Genomic DNA, 22,384 nt, shown 5'->3' with positions numbered 1-22,384 from the left:
AAATCCTCCCCTCTCATTTTTTTTTTTTCAATTTTCCAAAAGAAGGAACAGAGAAGGGGGCCAGGTGAGGATATTCCCTCTAAGGCCCAGTCCTCTGTTCTTAACGCTACCTTGCTAATGCGGGAAATGGTGAATAGTATGAAAAAAAAAAAAAAAATATATATATATATATATATATATATATATATATATATATATATATATATATATATATATATATATGTGTGTGTGTGTGTGTGTGTGTGTGTGTGTGTGTATATAATATTCGAAAGTAAAGATGGGTATGTTTGAAGAAATAGTGGTTCCAACAATGATATATGGTTGCGAGGCATGGGCTATAGATAGAGTTGTGCGGAGGAGGGTGGATGTGTTGGAAATGAGATGTTTGAGGACAGTATGTGGTGTGAGATGGTTTGATTGAGTAAGTAATGAAAGGGTAAGAGAGATGTGTGGTAAAAAAAAAAAAAAAGTGTGGTTGAGAGAGCAGAAGAGGGTGTTTTGAAATGGTTTGGTCACATGGAGAGAATGAGTGAGGAAAGATTGACAAAGAGAATATATGTGTCAGAGGTGGAGGGAATGAGGAGAAGTGGGAGACCAAATTGGAGGTGGAAAGATGGAGTGAAAAAGATTTTGAGTGATCGGGGCCTGAACATACAGGAGGGTGAAAGGCGTGCAAGGAATAGTGAATTGGAATTATGGGGTATACCGGGGTAGCGTGCTGTCAATTGATTGAACCAGGGCATGTGAAGCATCTGGGGTAAACCATAGAAAGTTTTGTGGGGCCTAGATGTGGAAAGGGAGCTGTGGTTTTGGTGCAGTACACAGGACAGCTAGAGACTGAGTGTGAACGAATGTGGCCTTTGTTGTCTTTTCCTAGTGCTACCTCACGCACGCACGCGGGGTGTGCCATTTCATGTGTGGCGGGGTGGCAATGGGAGTGGATGAGGGCAGCAAGTATGAATATGTACATATATATATATATATATATATATATATATATATATATATATATATATATATATATATGGATACGTTGAAGTGTTTTGGTATGTATATATGCATATATGGGCATGTATGTATGTACATGTGTATGTGGGTGGGTTGGGCCATTGTTTTGTCTGTTTCCTTGTGCTACCTCACTAACGCGGGAGACAGTGACAAAGTATAATAAAAAAAAAAGAATATATAAATATGCCTATGCACCTGGTTATGAGAAGAAGGATCATGAGAGGCAAGTGTTTTTCGAGCAGGTGAGTGTGTTAGCAGCTTTGATGCACGAGACCGGGTTATAGTGATGGGTGATTTGAATGCAAAGGTGAGTAATGTGGCAGTTGAGGGTATAATTGGTGTACATGGGGTATTCAGTATTGTAAATGGAAATGGTGAAGAGCTTATAGATTTATGTACTGAAAAAAGACTGGTGACTGGGAATACCTGGTTTAAAAAGAGAGATATACATAAGTATGTAAGTAGGAGAGATGGCCAGAGAGCATTATTGGATTACTTGTTAATTGATAGACATGTGAAAGAGAGACTTTTGGATGTTCATGTAATGAGAGGGGCAGCTGGAGGGATGTCTGATCATTATCTTGTGGAGGTGAAGGTGAAGATTTGTAGAAGTTTTCAAAAAAGAAGAGAGAATGTTGAGGTGAAGATAGTGGTGAGAGTAAGTGAGCTTGGAAGGGTGACCTCTGTGAGGAAGTACCAAGAGAGATTGAGTGCAGAATGGCAGAAGGTGAGGGCAAATGACGTAAGGGGCGTGGGGGAGGAACCTCCTTGTATTTTAACTTTCTAAAAGGGGAAACAGAAGAAGGAGTCATGCGGGGAGTGCTCATCCTCCTGGAAGGCTCGGATTGGGGTGTGTAAATGTGTGTGGATGTAACCAAGATGAGAAAAAAGGAGAGACAGGTAGTATGTTTGAGGAAAGGAACTTAGATGTTTTGGCTCTGAGTGAAATGAAGCTCAAGGGTAAAGGGGAAGAGTGGTTTGGTAATGTTTTGGAAGTAAAGTCAGGGGTTGGTGAAAGGACAAGAGCAAAGAAAGGAGTAGCACTACTCCTGAAACAGGAGTTATGGAAGTATATGATAGAGTGTAAGAAAGTAAACTCTAGATTGATATGGGTAAAACTGAAAGTGGATGGAGAGAGATGGGTGATTATTGGCGCCTATGCACCTGGGCATGAGAAGAAAGATCATAGGGAAGTGTTTTGGGAGCAGCTGAGTGAGTGTGTTAGCAGTTTTGATGCACGAGACCGAGTTATAGTGATAGGTGATTTGAATGCAAATGTGAGTAATGTGGCAGTTGAGGGAATAATTGGTGTACATGGGGTGTTCAGTGTTGTAAATGGAAATGGTGAAGAGCTTGTAGATTTGTGTGCTAAAAAAGGACTGGAGATTGGGAATACCTGGTTTAAAAAGAGAGATATACGTAAAGATATGTATGTAAGTAGGAGAGATGGCCAGAGAGCATTATTGGATTACATGTTAATCGATAGGTGCGTGAAAGAGAGACTTTTGGATGTTAATGTGCTGAGAGGTGCAACTGGAGGGATGTCTGATCATTATCTTGTGGAGGCAAAGGTGAAGATTTGTAGAGGTTTTCAGAAAAGAGGAGAGAATGTTGGGGTAATGAGAGTGGCGAGAGTTAGTGAGCTTGGTAAAGAGACTTGTGTGAGGAAGTACCAGGAGAGACTGAGTGCAGAATGGAAAAAAGTGAGAGCAAAGGAGGTACGGGGAGTGGGGGAGGAATGAGATGTATTTAGGGAAGCAGTGATGGTTTCTCATGCTTGTGGCATGAGAAGCATGGGAAGTGGGCAGATTACAAAGGGTAGTGAGTGGTGGGATGAAGAAGGAAGATTGTTAGTGAAAGAGAAGAGAGAGGCATTTGGATGATTTTTGCATGGAAATAGTGTAAATTACTGGGAGATATATAAAAGAATGAGGCAGGAGGTCAAGAGAAAGGTGCAAGAGGTGAAAAAGAGGGCAATGGGAGTTGGGGTGGGAGAGTATCATTAGATTTTAGGGAGAATAAAAAGATGTTTTGGAAGGAGGCAAATAAAGTGCGTAAGACAAGAGAACAAATGGGAACATTGGTGAAGGGGGCAAATGTGGAGGTAATAACAAGTAGTGCTGAAGTTAGAAGGAGATTGAGTGAGTACTTTGAAGGTATGTTGAATGTTTTTGATGATAGAGTGGTCGAGGTGATGTGCGAAGTGAGAGTGTCAGAGAGAATGGTTTGGTAACCAGAGTAGAGGCAATGAAAACTTAGCGGAAGATGAAAGCCAGCAAGGGGGCGGGTTTGGATGGTATTGCAATGGAATTTATGAAAAAAGTGGGTGACTGTGTTGTTGATTGGTTGGTAAGGATATTCAGTGTATGTATGGTTCATGGTGAAGTGCCTGAGGATTAGCGGAATGCATGCATAGTGAGTATTTTGAAGGTTTGTTGAATGTGTTTGATGATAGAGTGGCAGATATAGGGTGTTTTGGTCGAGGTGGTGTGCAAAGTGAGAAGGTTAGGGAAAATAATTTGGTAAACAGAGAAGAGGTACTAAAAGCTTTGCAGAAGATGAAAGCCGGCAAGGCAGCGGGTTTGGATGGTATTGCAGTGGAATTTATTAAAAAAGGGGGTGACTGTATTGTTGACTGGTTGGTAAGGTTATGTAATGTATGTATGACTCATGGTGAGGTGCCTGAGGATTGGCGGAATGCGTGCATAGTGCCATTGTACAAAGGCAAAGGGGATAAGAGTGAGTGCTCAAATTACAGAGGTATAAGTTTGTTGAGTATTCCTGGTAAATTATATGGGAGGGTATTGATTGAGAGGGTGAAGGCATGTACAGAGCATCAGATTGGGGAAGAGCAGTGTGGTTTCAGAAGTGGTAGAGGATGTGTGGATCAGGTGTTTGCTTTGAAGAATGTATGTGAGAAATACTTAGAAAAGCAAATGGATTTGTATGTAGCATTTATGGATCTGGAGAAGGCATATGATAGAGTTGATAGAGATGCTCTGTGGAAGGTATTAAGAATATATGGTGTGGGAGGCAAGTTGTTAGAAGCAGTGAAAAGTTTTTATCGAGGATGTAAGGCATGTGTACGTGTAGGAAGAGAGGAAAGTGATTGGTTCTCAGTGAATGTAGGTTTGCGGCAGGGGTGTGTGATGTCTCCATGGTTGTTTAATTTGTTTATGGATGGGGTTGTTAGGGAGGTGAATGCAAGAGTTTTGGAAAGAGGGGCAAGTATGAAGTCTGTTGGGGATGAGAGAGCTTGGGAAGTGAGTCAGTTGCTGTTCGCTGATGATACAGCGCTGGTGGCTGATTCATGTGAGAAACTGCAGAAGCTGGTGACTGAGTTTGGTAAAGTGTGTGAAAGAAGAAAGTTAAGAGTAAATATGAATAAGAGCAAGGTTATTAGGTACAGTAGGGTTGAGGGTCAAGTCAATTGGGAGGTGAGTTTGAATGGAGAAAAACTGGAGGAAGTGAAGTGTTTTAGATATCTGGGAGTGGATCTGGTAGCGGATGGAACCATGGAAGCGGAAGTGGATCATAGGGTGGGGGAGGGGGCGAAAATTCTGGGAGCCTTGAAGAATGTGTGGAAGTCGAGAACATTATCTCGGAAAGTAAAAATGGGTATGTTTGAAGGAATAGTGGTTCCAACAATGTTGTATGGTTGCGAGGCGTGGGCTATGGATAGAGTTGTGCGCAGGAGGATGGATGTGCTGGAAATGAGATGTTTGAGGACAATGTGTTGTGTGAGGTGGTTTGATCGAGTAAGTAACGTAAGGGTAAGAGAGATGTGTGGAAATAAAAAGAGCGTGGTTGAGAGAGCAGAAGAGGGTGTTTTGAAATGGTTTGGGCACATGGAGAGAATGAGTGAGGAAAGATTGACCAAGAGGATATATGTGTCGGAGGTGGAGGGAACGAGGAGAAGAGGGAGACCAAATTGGAGGTGGAAAGATGGAGTGAAAAAGATTTTGTGTGATCGGGGCCTGAACATGCAGGAGGGTGAAAGGAGGGCAAGGAATAGAGTGAATTGGAGCGATGTGGTATACCAGGGTTGACGTGCTGTCAGTGGATTGAATCAAGGCATGTGAAGCGTCTGGGGTAAACCATGGAAAGCTGTGTAGGTATGTATATTTGCGTGTGTGGACGTATGTATATACATGTGTATGGGGGTGGGTTGGGCCATTTCTTTCGTCTGTTTCCTTGCGCTACCTCGCAAACGCGGGAGACAGCGGCAAAAAAAAAAAAAAAAAAGTTTGTGGAGTATTCCTTGGAAATTATATGGGAGGTTATGGAATGAGAGGGTAAAGGCATGTACAGAACATCACATTGGGGAAGAGCAGTGTGGTTTCAGAAGTAGTACAGGATGTGTGGATCAGGTGTTTGCTTTGAAGAATGTATGAGAAATACTTTGAAAAAGTACACATAGGATTGATAGAGATGCTTTGAGGAAGGTTTTAAAGGGTGTATGATTTGGTAGGTAAGTTGCTAGAAGCAGTTAAAAGGTTTTACCAGGGGTGTAAGGCATGTGTACTAGTAGGGAGAGAGGAAAGTGGTTGGTTCCCAATGAATGTTGGTTTGCGGTAGGGGTGCATGATGTCTCCATAGTTGTTTAATTTGTTTATGGATGGGGTGGTTAGGGAGGTAAATGCAAGAATTTTAGAGAGCAAGTATGCAGTCTGTTGTGGATGAGAAGGCTTGGGAAGTGAGTCAGTTATTGTTCACTGATGATACAGTGCTTGTGACTGAGTTTGGTAAAGTGTGTGAAAGAAGAAAGCCGAGAGTAAATTTGAATTAGGGTAAGGTTATTAGGTTCAGTAGGGTTGAGGGACTAGTTAATTGGGAGGTAAGTTTGAATGTAGAAAAACTGGAGGAAGTGAAGTGTTTTAGATATCTGGGAGTGGATTTAGCAGCAGATGGAACCATAGAAGTGGAAGTGAGTCATGTGGTGGGGTTAGGGGCGAAGGTTCTGGAAGCGTTGAAGAATGTGTGGAAGGCGAGAATGTTATCTTGGAGAGCAAAAATGGGTATGTTTGAAGGAATAGTGGGTCCAACGATGTTGTATGGTTCGAGGCATGGGTTAAAGATATGGTTGTGCAGAGGAGGGTGGATGTGTTGGAAATGAAATGTTTGAGGACAGTATGTGGTGTGGGATGGTTTGATTGAGTAATTAAGGAAGATGTGTGGTAATAAAAAGATTGTGGTTGAGAGAGCAGAAAAGCGTTTGTGGAAATGGTTTTGTTACATGGAGAGAATGGAGGTGGAAGGATGGAGTGATAAAGATTTTGAGCAATCGGGGCCTGAACATACAAGAGGGTGAAAGGCGTGCAAGGAATAGAGCGAATTGGAATGTTGGGGTATACCAGGGTCGACTTGCTGTCAACGGATTGAACCAGGGCATGTGAAGTGTCTGGGGTAAACCATGGAAAGTTTTGTGGGGCCTGGATGTGGAAAGGGAGGTGGTTTTGGTCTATTACACATGACAGCTAGAGACTGAGTGCAAACGAATGTAGCCTTTTGTGGTGGGTTGGTGATGGGAAAGGATGAAGGCAGCAAGTATGAATATGTACATGTGTATATATGTATATGTCTGTGTGTGTATATGTATGTATACATTGAAATGTATATGTATGTATATACATGTGTATGTGGGTCTTTTATCTGTTTCCTTGTGCTACCTCGCTAACGTAGGAGACGGCGATTAGGTATAGTAAATAAATATATGAAAATTATGTACAAGTATAATGACCATTATTCTATCTCTCATCCTGTAAGGGTAGAAAAGCTGTGTGGATATCACAGGGTTAATGATATTTTGTTGTTCTCTACCCCTGCATTTAGCTTTTATCCTTCCATAGGGAACCCCTGGAGCTGATTAGGTTGTCAATATGCAGCCCACAGGACTTTCATTTTCCAGCTGCCTTGATACCTATGTGGTATTGAGCTTATCAGAGTATGTGGAACATATTAACCATACAATCTTACAAATGACCTTGTGTAAATGAAAAATTGTCTCCCTTGCAAACTTATGTCAATATTTTGAAGAAGCGCGCAACAAACATGAAACCACTGGTGGTAAAAGGAATCTTTTATTTGAAAGTGTATTTAGTCTCATCCATAAAGTCAGTTTTTACTTTTCCTTTCCCAGACTTATTACTAATGAGTGCAGATCAATGAAAGGGTTGGCGGTATAGGGAAAGTCGTAGTGGTTACCCACATTCAGGGGATGATAAAAAGCCAATAATTCATTAATTTATTAATCTGATATAAATACATGCATGAAGCTGCTATGGTCACTAATCTATATTTGCATATACAAACAGCAATATAGTTTGCTCCTATTTATATATGCTAATTTCTATTTATAAAGTTTGCAGTGTTCAAAAGAGTTATGTCTAGCTCTAAAATGAATATCAAAGATCTCACCTTTTCATTTATGTAATATGTATTGGGATGCAAAAAATCTTAGAGTAGTCATTGGGATACTCAGGTATCTTATCTCTTTCCAAATTTGTTTGCTTCTCCCAACAACAAACAGTACACCAATGTTTTGGACCCATTCTTTGTGTCACACCCTAAGTAAATATTTTTCAATTCAGGTGAGTCTAGAAAATGTTCCTAATAATGATATCTATAACTAAGTCACACTATTATAGTTCATACTGAACTATAAAATCTACAAAAATTAAACATTCTCTCAACACTGTTAAGTGCATCAGGATAATCATACTCTCATATTGCAACAAGTTACACACACTAGAAATACAGGATAAATATTCTGTATATTGCACATGGGGATACCAAAATCCCATCAAAAAGAATGGCCTAGTAAGGATGTTTCATGTCTTCTCTGCTCTACATCCTCATAATCTTTGGCTCTACCAACAGAAATGACTATTCACACTGTAAATGGCAGAGATATTTAGGTGGGCACTGCTTACATGACATGTATGCATTGGTGGGCATCACTGAATGGGACTTGTCTAAAAATGCAATGTAGATTATACAGGGAGAAAATAATAAACTAGGCTCTTCTTATACCAACCACTTCATACAACACGGCTTATTTAAATAAAATGTAGTCTATATAAAATCTACATTAAAATCTAAATATTCATAGAAACAGAAAAAAAAAAAAAGTTGTGTTGAGTGAGAGCCAGCCAGACGATCTGTGCCTATGGGAACCTCTTGCAGACATGGAATTTTTTCCATTAAATCAGTGCTTTTCACAGCTCTAAAAGCAGATAGGACAGAATGTCTCGACCAACTTTTTGAGCAGACTTAACTAAGATAATATCTCCATCATATATATACACACACAAGAAGGAAATGGAACTGGAGACTAAGAAATTTCCTATCACTAATGGAATGTGCACATGAAGTATGGAGCACAAAAAAATGAAATGACCTTAAGAACTAAGTTATCGCTAGTGTAAAAAGCCATGGAAATCAGGTAAAGGATTATACTGGGATGCTAGGATTATTAGCACTACACAAAAGAAAACTGAAGTAACTCAAACTTCTAAAAATGTATAAACAAGTCTTTGCATTAGTATTATCTTTACATAACTGTGGGACACTTCAAATTTCTTTTGATTTACAAACTACCAACAGAGAAAGAAGCAAACACAGAAGAAGACAAAGAACTGGGGAATTAATATATATACCCTAGTTTGGTGTACCCAAAGCCGCAAAGAACCAAAGCTAATGACTGCCTCAACCACCTTCAAAAAATCATTATTACTGACTGGATTGACAGAGCGGGACCCAAGGTGAGCTACAGAGCAACAAATAATTCATTCACCAAAACCCAGAAGTACCTTCCAATGCACCAGATGGAAAAAATACCTACGGAAAGAAAAAAAAGTCCCTCACATGGCTCCCACACGACAGATATACAAAGTGGCACAAATAATTTGTAATACCGCTTCCATAACATAAATTCAAAAATTTAATGTGCTTTCATACGGCAATGCTGGTTAAATCATAAGGGCACCATAAGCAGTTAAACCAGTTTCATGTTTAAAGATTAACCAGTTCAGTAAGAGCAATGATCATTAATACAAACCCATACAAAATGAATAGTATGGTTAAATTATACCATTAAAAATAAAAAAATTTAGGTGAAAAATTCTTACAATAACAATCAAGCTTCCACAATGTTCTCTGTCGAGAGTGAGCCAGGATATCCCTTTACACCCTGAAGATGCCCGAGACGAACCAGTAATTCTCCCAAAATCATGGTGAATTTTAGCCACAAATTAATAATCAAACTATTGAGCACCTGTCTCCCTGGCATTCCATAAGATGGCTCTTCACACTTTAAAATATCACAGATGATGGTCACGAGATAATGCAACGATTATACCAGCGATCATTATATATATTATAAAAACCTCATTCACTTGATAAACATACTTTATCTTTGGATACTGATGACTTCTTAAACATAGGAAATAATTTAACTTCTCTTAAATTTCTCACAAACTTTTCATCAAATTCAAACTGGTAATATATGTGTAATAAATAAGTTTTCAGCCACGCACACCACAGCAGAGTAAAAATATAAGAAAGAATTATGAAAGAATTTACAGGGAATACTAATCAGATCTATCAAAGTAATAAGAGTAAGAAAAAATTTACTCAGTTATAAGTATTGTATATAACAATCATAATTCAGCATATAACTGACAACTTTAGTATGGGAAATTGTGCAAGAAATATGAGAAACCTATATAATGAGAAAATATGCATGCTTATATTGTATCTTCATCAGCAACCCAGCAAAGTTATGAAGTGGTAACTGAAAACCTGATAAAAGAGTTTAATTTATCTTTACACAGTGTACACTAACATGTGGCTGTGCAATTTCTTATTAGTGTAAAGCAGTATCCTCCCATGATGGATTAGCTTTGTCTTGAGCTACAGGATGGAGTGATCATCTATGAGTATACCGTATAGAGGAATACCATGCAAAATTTTTCTTACCCCAGGACCAAACTCGAATCCCATGCATTGCAAACACAAAGCACTACAATACCGCTGCCATATGGCCAAGAATACAATAAATACTTTCTTTTATGAAAAGCTTGCTGAAGAGCAATTATGATATTGTGAATCCTATGATTACAAAAAAGTAGCATGCAAGTGAAAAAATTTCTCTTGTCAATAAAAGTAAAATACCTGTACAAAAATTGTGGCAAATGTTAAGATGAAGGAACTGAAACGAGGATACAATGATGCTGTCTCATAACTGAGAAAATTACAATATGCAATATTGTAAAAAATTCACATAATTAGAAATATGGTGCACGTGGCTGCCTGAGCATTAGGTTGAGAGTGGCTTGAGCACCGTTGCAGCTCACTACTCACGCTGTCACGACTAGGGTACGAAGAACAAGAAACTGATAAACTGCAGCACTCAAAATGCAGCCAGCAAGTCAAAAGCCCTACACTGAAAATGAGGGCTACTTAATAGCTACAATAATAAACTACATCATCTGAAAAACAGTCAACAGTCAACAAGTTATAACTCCCAAAAGATTTAAGGGAGGCTTACTTAACAACTAACAAGATAATTAGCTACAGCACTTCAGTGTTGTGTGGAGCACCCTGTCTTCAAATACAAAAGGTTACTTAGTAAGGTAATTACATATATTAAGAACAACAATAGCAATAATAATAATAGCAATAATGATGTAATTAAAAGTAATAATAATAATAATAATAATAATAATAATGATTATAAACAATAATAATAATAATAATACTAATAATAATAATAATAATAATAATAATAATAATAGTAATAATAATAGTAATAATAATAATAATGATAATAATAATAATAACAACAGTGTACTGCAGCACAAAAATATGAAGTCTGCAGCTGATAAGCCCCAGCTTCTGATGCAAGGGCAACTAAATCACAACAATTTGTTTTACTTTCAAAAATTTTTGTATAAAACCAAGATAACAAACTTGCTGAGACAGGAAAATACTAACAAAACCAAACTTACTTGGTGGATAATGTGGCAAGAGCAATAATCATTTCCATTAAACAGGAGATCCAAGGCTGAACTTTGTCTTTCTCAATAACAAGCCAAAGGACAATCCCATAGAACTTCCACAATTAAGTTTACCACATTATAGAAATGGTAACTTTAACATGAAAGCACCCAAAGGGTAAAAACTATATACAATCTGCCAGAAAATATTTGAGGGGAACCAATGTAACTGGTTAGGCAGCAAAAGTGGGTGAGTAGCATCAACGGGAACAAGGGGAGATCAAACAGCTGCTGCAGAGCTATAACCTATTCAGTTCTGTTGTGTGGTTTTTCAGACTTGAAATGTGAAATTTCGACAATATATAATCAGCATTTTGTTATACATTCAATGCAAGATTATACACAAAAGTGAAATTTCACCAAAGAAACTGGTTTGAACTTCTTTAACTTTCAGATATCAATGTTGGATAAATGAATGACTATAAGTAAATTAAAAAAATATTCATTACTAACCTTCAAGTTATTAACTCTACAGCAACAAAAAGTTATGGGCAACCCACCCACCTTTGAGATAGGAACATGGCCTCTCCATATGCTCAGCTTAAGACCTGATATATAGGACTTAATCTGTAGCCTTATAATCTCATTGCTTCAGTATAATAACTAATTTCCTGTATAATCAGCACTTCATAGTACCAAAGAACTTTCAAACCTTTAATATGCTATTAAGAACAGCTGTACTTCGACACTGCAGATTTAAAAATATTTTGTACATATCTTTGCTCTTACTAATTGACTGAAAAATAAAAGTATGACAAAGTTTGGTCCTTAGTAGGATATCTGAAACAAAACTGAGGGGCTACAGCAGCACACTGTAGTACTGACGGCGGTTTTGTAGTAAGCAATGCTCAATACATGTAACTTCAATAAGGCACTTGGAATGCACATGAGTAACAAAGAAGTAAAAATTAAGGTAGAAAACTTAAAATCTATAAGAATAGCATCTGTACTTATGCTATAAACTTACTGTCAACTCATATCTTAGGCACCAATGCAGGTGACAGTATACATAAAATTTACTTAAAATAACTACTGGGAAGACTTTGTGATACTTGTTGTCACATGAGTTGCAGCCAATAGGCTCTTGCAACAAGCTCCTTAACCTAAGGACAATCATTAATAACACAACCTACAGAAAATCAAAGAAAATTCTGTTTCCTAAGTTTATATCAATATAAACATTCTAAATAAAGAGGTCATTAGACAACATACTAATGCTAAAGAGGGTTTTTTTTCTTTATAAAGAACATTCTGGTTGTTGGCAGTATGTATATATTCTTGTGAATCATGATCTCCTTTCTGGATTATGGATCATTAGGAGGGGACTGGTGTTATGATAAATCACAGCATTTTCAACAGTTCTGCTGTTTACTATGAAATTGTTTTATATATGTACACCAATACACCTGCTTAACTCTGCCATTTAAGCAGGGCTCACTCAGTTATGAACAATTTTTCACCAAAGCAGAAGACTGCTGTAATTTTTTAGCAAAAGACTCTTGTACATAATCAAATGGGTAAAAGTAATAAACAGTAATTTTCCATTCTCAAAGACACTTCAAATTACTGAATCAAGCAATCTCTTTCTCTTGAACTGAAATTATACCACTGATACGTTAAGATATTTTCCTCGTACTGCAGGAGGAATTGCCAATGTACATGTCCCATAAAATTCAAAAGGTCACACTGAAAATGTGATGATACTTTTATCATCGTCATTTATGTAGAGGTTCAAGCATAATGTTTAGTGTGAGGTTGTTACACAACTGAAGTTTCCTGATGCCTCACATGGTGGCCACTGCCTCACCATTATGCCGTGATGTGTCGCCATTTGCTTGAATAGGTATACACTCGGGTGGTATCTGTTAAAAAAGAAAAAATTAAAAAGCACTGTTTGAATAGCATATACATAACCATGAAAGTTCACATACTACACTCAATTTTTACAATACTAAAGTGAAAGTTCAAAACATGCCACAAATAAATTTCTTTCCCATTACAGCCAGCAAATAAATTATTTGATACACTTTCTTCTCACCAATTATATAATAATCAACCAAAACGTAGGGTCTTTATTCAGTCATTTCATGGTTTACCAAGATTTAAAGTAGCTTACAATAAGATCTGAACAACTTTATCTTAATCTTAACTTTAACTTTTAATCTCTAGCAAAGATGGTATGGAGGAATCAAATGGGGTAATTGTAATAATTCTATGGTTTATTAATTGGCTAATTTGTGTTTACCATGCACTAATCAGCACTTCCTTTGAAAAAATTAATTATGATAGTTTCTCACCAAGATCAAATACTACCAGTGCAATGAATTCATAATCTTTTGAATTATATATCTCCAAGACCATTACATCAGCAATACCTATGAAGATTAATTTTGTAATTCTGAACCCTACAACCAAAATTCTCATTCACACCAGTGATTGTCAGCACACACACACATACAAAAAAAAGTGAAGGTTGTCAGTGGTTCATTGATACTGAGGTGACACTGCATTAATCAAGAGTTCTTGCCCCATTTTGCAGTTCTCAGGGATGCACTTAGATGGCATGCCACATAGTGATATGTCTTTAACTTCAGTTCATGTAAGAATACTCAAGTGCAGTGCACTGCATGGAAATTTGACTAGTGCCACCAGTAGGGCTTCTGTATGGTGTGTATATCCACTGGGCTTGAATAAAGAGCATAGCTGTTAAGGACATCACTTCACCTACTCTCCATTGATAACACTAACCACCACCTGGGTCAGAACGCTGTCTCCTTCAACAGCAGCAATCATGTAACCCTAATCTTTCCTGCAGTATCACATGGGACCCTGCTACTACTTCACTACTCCTACAAAAAGCACCAAAGAACTGCAACATTGCTTCATCCCTCCCACAGTAGTACCATGGGATCCCAGCATTATAACATTCCTCCTGTAACGCACCACAGGACCCAAGCATCACCTCACTGAACTTACAGCAACAGTATAGAGTCCCCAGCAATGCTTCATCCCTCCTGCAGCAGCACCTGACAACCCTAACATTGCCTTCATGCAGTGGCACCATGGTCTACTGCTTCACCTCTTTTCCTGCTCCTGCACCAACAGGGAAACTCTTCTGGTTATTGTACACATTTGTTCATGTTACCTTTGGTTGCATCCCCTTTCCTTGGTAAGTACATTCCAAAAGAGTAGAGACTTGCACACATAATATATATTACAATGGTAACCCAGAGTGACTAGCAGGTTAAGATCAGCATCACTATGATGGAATAAAAATCCACTTTTGCAAACCAACCACGTTAGACCCTGCTATCAATGTTCTGCTGTCGCCAGGACCCAAGCCATGCCAATCCCTTCAACATGGCTTCATGGACACCAGCAGTGACCTGAAACCCACCTATAGCTTGATTTCTTTAAAAGAAGGTGGTCTTAAGTGACTGCATTAAGGACATCCACTAAGATACCATTGGAATGTCAGACTTATCCAACCCCCCTCCAATCCCACTCTCCTCTGCTGTCCTTCCCCATTCTTTTCACATACGGGTCCTGGGAACAGAAAGATATTACTGCCAGCCTATTAAACTTAAACTAACAGCCTCTTATACCAAAGATATGCCAACACAGCAATCTCCATTATGTCAGATCAAGGACCATCACTACATATAGTTGTATCCAACCTGTGCTCTGCTCACCTCCACTTCTGCCAGCAGTGGATGTCCAGAAGCCTGAAGCACCTGTATTACTCTGCTGAGTCCATTGTAATGGGAGTGGAAGCACTGTAGCAAAACACTCGTGTTGCTCTAAAGCTCTTTATGGACACAATCTACAGTTCATCCAACTACACTTAGATGACACAGAGGAGAGTGATGTGTTTATAACTGTGGTTCACACATTAAAATCTCAGCAGTGCACACAGCACAAAGGCATGACTTTGATATCTACATATAGGATTTTGGCACTTGCACATCCTCTTGAGTTTGCATGATGGTCACAGCTGTCAAGAACATCACCTTCTCCTCTCCAACTGGGAACATCACTAGTCACCAACAAGGCTCCAGCATCACCTTCTTCAGTACCAGCAGCATAATGTAATACCAGCTTTAACTCCCTCCTGCAGTAGCATCAAAGAAACCTGGCACTTAATCCTTTTTGCACCTCTGAATCCCAGCACTGCCACATCCCTCTTGCACCAAATGACCTTAGGATCTCATCATTCTTCTCACAGTAGCACTACAGGACTTGGGCACAGCCTCGCCCCTCCTGCACTGGCACCACAGAACCCTGGCATTGCCTCTCCCTTCTGCAGTTGCACCATGGGACTAATATTACACTTGTCTTTCTACTACTGCACTGTCAACTCTCTTTTTTGCCTCGCACTTTGCTCAAGTTAATATGACTGTGCTACCCATCTTTCTGTATCCTTCACTTAGTCCTTCCATTTCTAAAGAATGAAGTTATCCACCCATGACAATTATCATTAAAAAAGCAAAACTGTTTACCATTTCCTGTCTCATGGACTTCTTTTTTTGCTACTTTAGCTTCTATACACGCTCCCCACTTACTAACTGGACTACTACATCCAATTAAACCATTTCAACAGCAGTAAACACTAAATCCTTACATAAGTGACTTCAAATATCTAGTACTTGTCAAATTATGGGAAAAAAATGAATACTGTGTAAAGAATGAAAAAATCCAGAAAATTATAAAAAGGGGAAATTATGAGTAAAAAAAAAAAAAAGGAAATTACACAGCAATTGCATTTAACCTTTACCTTATTAGTCAATCTCAAATATTTCTCATTACTCCCTCCAGTAACTACACAAACCAAAGAACACTAGCATGGAAAATTCAACATTTATTGTAGAGTATGTGTGCTCAGTATGATATACCCAGTATGTATCATGCATACTTTGGGTTTTGGGATACACTAAAAGGTAGTTTATCAGATAATGAATTTCACCTCAATAGCAGTCCCATTTCCCCCACCCTGATGAATTTCATGTTTTGTAAGCTTACAGTATGCTCAATGAATCTTTTCTGACCAATCAGTGAATCTGCTTGGGTATAGCAAAGGGTGAAAAATGTGTCTGACCTGCACTTTTTTGGTCGAAGTTACTGTCGTATCTTTATTCAGTTCAGGTATTTAGTTCAACTTCTTAAAGAGCAGTGTGCCCATCATATAAACCAAATCCCAACGTGATGTTCTATGGAAAAAAAGTTAAGATACTAGCCTCAGGTTCTACTGAATCAAAGACTTAAAGATATGCTTGTCTCTAAGGCAAGCATATTAAATAACAATATAGGTTACAATTTCTTGCAGCATAAGTAGGCAGCCATGAAATTTTGATAAATGGTAAAACATGGCCTCAAACCATTACCAATGAAAAGCTGTAATGCTTATATTTTTGTTCTTAGCCCTGCAGACATTTAAAAACAAATCTGAATGCCCTTGACAAAGGCCCAGTGCAATTCAGAAATGTATATTACTTTCCAGACAATGTAACTAGCAATAAAGACACTATCCCAACTAAGCCGTAATCATGAGACCTTAGAGTTTGGTGAAATTTCTAATCACACATTCATGACATCCACATATTACTAAAAACAAACTAGTTTTATTCCTTAGCTGCCAGAATTTTTCTAGAAAGTGCGAAGCTGTCCATTAAATTCTCTCTAGAGCCTACCCTTCTTTATAAGTTGGAAAAAACCAAATGAATATAAATAAGATGAGAGAAGTATAAAGGCGAAGGAGAACACCATACACCATAAGTATAAAGAAAAAAAGCAAACAGAACAAATTGAGTGTGTGTGTATATGTGTGTGTGCGCACGCATAAAAGGCTTTATGCAAAGTTCAAAACAAGCCTGTTGGACTACATGAAGTAGCAACAACTATGTTGAGGGAGAGAGCTAACATGGTGTCCAAACACTAAATGCAATACTCAATACTGTGCATGCAACAGTTAAAAGCAAGTGCAAGGTGGGCAAAGAAATCGTGCTACTGTGTAACTCATAATAAACAAAACGTATGAGAGATGGTGGGAGTTATGAATGATCTTACATATGGACCTCAGCGCTTAAAAAGCATGCAACAAAGAGTGGTCAAAGTTTTCTGGTTGAAAGCAAGATTCTGCAGTGTGAATAATGGACTGGGGAGTTTATCTAGGGAAAGGAAGCAAATGGTGACCATTAATACAACTAATGTAATAAAGCAGCAGCATGATATATGAAAAAATGTAGACAGACGTGAACAGACAAACCATACGAACAGAGGAGAACTGTTCACAACAAAATATTTTCTGAATAAAAATGCATGCAAGGGCTGGGATATCATTGGAATAGAGGGTACAGAAGTCCCAAAAAGAATATTATGGGGAAAGATTGGGTACATTTGCAGAAGAGTATATCACATGAGGTGATACAGCCAGCTCTTCAATGAGTTTGTGAAACATGAGCACAAAACAATGGTAAGGTTGTCTGAGTGAGGAATGAAATGGGTAATTCAAAAAAGTGTGTTTGATCTTGTGTACCTGGGTTCAAGGTAATTTTTCTTTAATATCTATAATTACTCCAGGACCAATTTCTATAAAAAAAGAGTCCTGGTGTTACCCAAGACTCTTCTTAAAGCTCCTACAGCCCAAGGCTGTTCTTTCAGTAGCAGGGAAGTGCAAACTCCTTTGGAATGAGGTTCTTTAACAAAACATTTTACTCCTAAAGATGTAGCCCCACTAAAGGTGACCTTTCACTTGCAATGTAACCTTAAGCTTGTGAAATCCGGTAACACTGTGCAAGGTAATTAAATATACTATACATTTCATTATACTGAATTAACAAGGATGAGGGAGTGGCTAGATGACAATATAATTTCAATTGTAATTTTTCTCTACCATACTGATATACAATTAAAACATGGTATATATAATTAAAACATGGTGTGGACAAGCATTTATAGTTCATATGAGAATAGGTACTTCAAGACTTCCTATGTCTTCTCAACTTCCACGTTTTAGTTTTTTGTTAATAAATGTATCACATTCATTTAAAACTAGTTTTAAGCAGTTTAAACAGTTTAAAGTATATAATAATAAATACAGAATTTTGACTTTCACGAATCAGATTAGAAATGCTGTTTGTAGCATGTACAAACAAAACACTTGAGTAAGTTATGACATCACCATGTGCCTTTTGTTGTTAAGCAGTAACCCTGAATGCCTGCTATTTGGAGCTTCAGTTTCTTTAACGGCTCAGACATTGTTACAGTGGTGTTAAATTAAGTTTTCACATTCAGTTTTCAAGTATACAAGTTACCCTGAATTCTGATCCAAAAATGTCTACGTTAATGAACTTCTGCTGTAAATGGAGACCATGGAGAAATAAGAATCTGAAGAGCATGAACAAATGAGGATGCTAGTAGGATGAAAAACTGATTTGTGATGAAATGCATGGATATGTGAAGGTGTATGTTGACAAGAAATCAGTAAATGTATGTAAGCGCATGTATTGGAATTAGTAGCAACCAAGCTGTCTGGAAGTTATGCATGAGCCATCCTGAGTAAAGCAATACACATTGTAAAAGGATATTAATGTAGTTAATACATTATAATTTTTTCCTTTTACAACTGAATGATATCTAAACATTGAATAGTGAGGAATAAATGATTCTTAAGATATATACATACACTGTAACTTATAGCACAACAGGCAAATTACTATGGAAATGGGCAATGCATAAATGAACAGCAGCTTTTTTTAAAGTGGGGGAGCACGTGTCACAAGAGTGACTTTGGCATTACAAAATTTGTACATACTACTACTGTTTCCTGCTGCGATGGATGACAACCTCATGACCTGAAATCAAAATTGCAGAAATTTGTCCAAGAACATTCAGTCAAAAGGAATATTTTATGAATTTGGCAAATATCAGTTACAGGATGTTATATACACGAAACAAGGGTTTTAGGGACAGAATTTTGAAAAGAAATTTATATATTCAATATTTCATCAAACTAAAACTCACTAACAAAAGCTATTTACAAAACTAAAGGAATATCCAAAGTTGGTTCAGCACCACTAAATTCTAGAAATTGTGTTTAGGCCAACACTAAAAAATCTGTAGCAACTGTATGGTTCATATATGAATGGTAAATTCATTTCCATTCTCCATGGAAAAAGATTAAGAATTTTTATCTCTTAACCTACTGAAATTTTACTTATATTCACTACTAATTACTCTTCCAAGGTGTTCCATGAACACTCAAAAAAGACTGCATATCATCCAAAAGTTCCTAAAGCAGCGCTACATCTAAACAATCTTCGAAATTTTAATGCTTCAATTTCTCACTTGAAGCTATCATTCCATATCTTTATACAGTTATATTGCCAGAACATTTTCCTTTAAAACTCTTCATCAACATTAAACTTCATCTGAACATGAGGAAACCAATATACTTACTCTGTCTCCCATATAACAGCCCACTGATACTCATAGCAGTTTGTCTTTGCTCATTTATAATGTACTGAATCATTCCCATCACAATTTTCTTTCCATTACTAAATCCCTTTTCAGATTCACTGTTACCTTTAATCGTAAGCAATCCCCTTAATTTTCACCTCAGCTAAAACTAAAAAATACATTCAAGTTTTCAAGCTACTCAAAGAATCCCCCTGCATGTATTATAAGATACAGCTGAGATTTTTGGAAGTACCCAAGATGAAATCCATTCACCATTACATATATATATCTATATATTGAATTATTATGTATGCATGTATGTATATATGTATTCAAGGGATACCATCTCTTGAACTTTCTCTACTATCAGGCAACTTCTTAAACTTTTGTATGCAGTCTCATTCGGTTGATTCCATCCATCCACCACATGCCATAATAATACTTCTTTATATTTTTTTGTTTAACAAGTCTCTTGCTTAATCCATATTTCCTTTGGTTGTTCTATCCCTAAATCTTTCATATAAATGTCTATGTCATCAACCTGGTTTAAAAATCTAAAGGTTGTGATCAGGTCACACAACACTCTTTCAAGGTGGTCTTTGTTGCCTTACTCTGGACCTTTTCAAAGAATATCTAAACTTGAGCAAGCATAGTCTGGTTTTGGCCTCATGTAGGATCATTTCTTAATTTTCCATCCTCTGGTTGCTCTATCCCTACATCTCTCATAGAATTAACCAATTCATCGATCTCCTTTAAAAATGAAAATGTTGTAATCATGGCACACCTGAGTCTTCTCTCTTCCATGGTGGGAAACGTAAAGCCTTACCTAAAACAATCCTCCTTGCCTTTCACTTCCCTCATAACCTGTGCATCATCAGCAAACATATTCAAATGGGATTCCATACCTCCAGGCAAGTTATTAATATGAATCAAGGAGATAAATGTGGAACTCTGGTGACCATCTCAACCCATTAAGAAAAGACTTCTCTGACATGCATCCTTTGTTGCCTCTTGTATCCACTGTAGGAGTTTCCTCCCTTATTCCTGCTTGGGGATAAAGCTTCTTAATCAGTCTCCTATAAAGTATAGTATCAAATGCACAGTGGTAGACCTGATACAGACAGTCCAGCCAGCATTCTCTCCTACTAAAGCAATGCTCCCTCTCACTTGGGAAATTTCTTCATAGAAAGTCGTCCACTTAGTTACCAATATGATCTTTTCCAGAATCTTACACACCATATGCATTAGTGAGACCAGTCTCTAGTTTAAGCTTGTTCCCAGCCTCCCTTCTTACTAATAGGTATTATGTTTTTGCCCTTTTCCATTCCCTTGGCACTACGCCTCTCTCCACTGACATCATGAATAGTAGTAATTCAAGTGGTTCATCTAATGTATCTGCACATATCTTTAGTACATATAGTGAAATTTCATCAAGCCCATGAGCTATATATGGGTCAAATACTTTTAGTATTCTGTTAACATCTTTTCTAAATGTCTCAATGACTTCCAAAACCTCCCCCCCCATTCAATCTCATTGGTGCTGGGGCTATAGTGTCTTCCACTGTGAAAAAACTTTTGACCATGTCTGTCATTTCTTCACGTATCTTTACATCATCCTCCACAATTTTTACCACTAAATCCCTTAGTCTGATTAGCTGCTCGTTAATTTACAAAGGACTCGATGAATTATGGAAAAGTTTTGGATTTTCACCTGCTTTATCCACAATATCATTTTCAAAGTTTTTGTTTCTCCCTTCTTATTCTGCTATACTCATTCCATGTTCTCTTATACCATGCAACTTCTGGATGGGTAAAATTTTGCCTGTGCCTTTACCACTGCACATCTCAAAGCTCCTCTGCTTATGACATCTTTTATTATATGTGTATGTAGTATGTATGTATGTATGTATGTATATATGTATGTTTTTTGTGTTTGTGTGCATGTTTGTATGTATGAATGTTTAATCACTTTTTTAACCTGTTTGTATTGCATGGAGAGGAAGTTATACACTCATGGGGACCCATCTCTTAACATTCTATACTATTTCACAACTTCTGTCTGCATTAGCCATGCCCTCAGTTATCTTATTCCATTCTTACACCACTTATAACATTAAAATCTTCTCTACATCTGTTTAACAAGTTATTATGTCTAATTTCATGTTTCCTCCATACATTCTTATTACATAAAAATTTTCTTTACATCTTTTTAACAAGTTTCTTGTTTAATTTCATGCTATACTCTCTGGTCGCTCCGTCCCTACGTCTCTCAACTGTTCACTGTCTATGTCATTAATCTGTAACCAGGTCACCCCTCAATCTTCTCTCTGCCATGGGGGGGAAATTCAAAGCCTCTAGCCTTTCCCTACAGCTTAACTCTCTTGATTCTTGTACTGTGCCATCTTTGCTGCCCTCCCCTGGACCTTCTAGATTAACTCTGTGCTTCTTTAGGTGCAGTGACCAAATCTGAGAAGCATATTACAGTTCTGGCCATTTTTTAGGATAAGAACAGCTTGTTAAATATTTCCTTATCCATGCACATGTAAGATACTCTAATAATTGTCAGCAGACAGTTTGTACCCCTAGCTACCCTCCTAATGTGGGACTCTGGTGACAAGTTAGGGATAATGTTGACTCCGAAGTCCTTTCCACACACAGAATCCTCAGGCTTATTTCCTGCTGGATAATAATCATTATGAGGCAATCTTTCATTGTCCCATCCTCATTACTTTTCTATCTGCTCAAGTTGAATTTCAACAACCATGTATGTATCGAACCAACTTCACCAATTTTGGGGCCTGTTTAGGTACCCTTGTAAGTTAAGGTAATCTTCCTTGCATTTCATTTTCCTCATGACCTTTGCA

The 22,384-nt window shown here is 37.7% G+C and overlaps 1 protein-coding gene and 1 long non-coding RNA gene across 4 annotated transcripts in view; one reads left to right on the top strand and one right to left on the bottom strand.

Moving 5' to 3' along the window:
- Nucleotides 1-22,384, top strand: part of LOC139764601 (uncharacterized) — a 75,806-nt gene that overhangs the window by 49,234 nt on the left and 4,188 nt on the right. The window lies entirely within an intron of this gene.
- The window catches only part of fus (epithelial splicing regulatory protein fusilli), a 308,026-nt gene continuing 292,881 nt past the window's right edge, over nt 7,240-22,384 (bottom strand). For 2 of the 3 annotated variants that reach the window (XR_011716420.1, XM_071691441.1), the window contains one exon: nt 7,240-12,928. Coding sequence is in view for 2 of the 3 variants with exons in the window: in XM_071691441.1 (XP_071547542.1) it covers nt 12,851-12,928 (78 nt within the window). In the remaining variant the exon portion in view is untranslated. Of the gene's footprint in view, nt 12,929-18,876; nt 18,917-22,384 lie in introns of all 3 variants that reach the window. The other variant, XM_071691440.1, reaches the window with a different exon arrangement.

Source organism: Panulirus ornatus, chromosome 50 (genome assembly GCF_036320965.1).
Source record: "Panulirus ornatus isolate Po-2019 chromosome 50, ASM3632096v1, whole genome shotgun sequence".
Lineage (NCBI taxonomy): Eukaryota > Metazoa > Arthropoda > Malacostraca > Decapoda > Palinuridae > Panulirus > Panulirus ornatus.
This window is presented reverse-complemented; position numbering and strand designations above follow the sequence as displayed.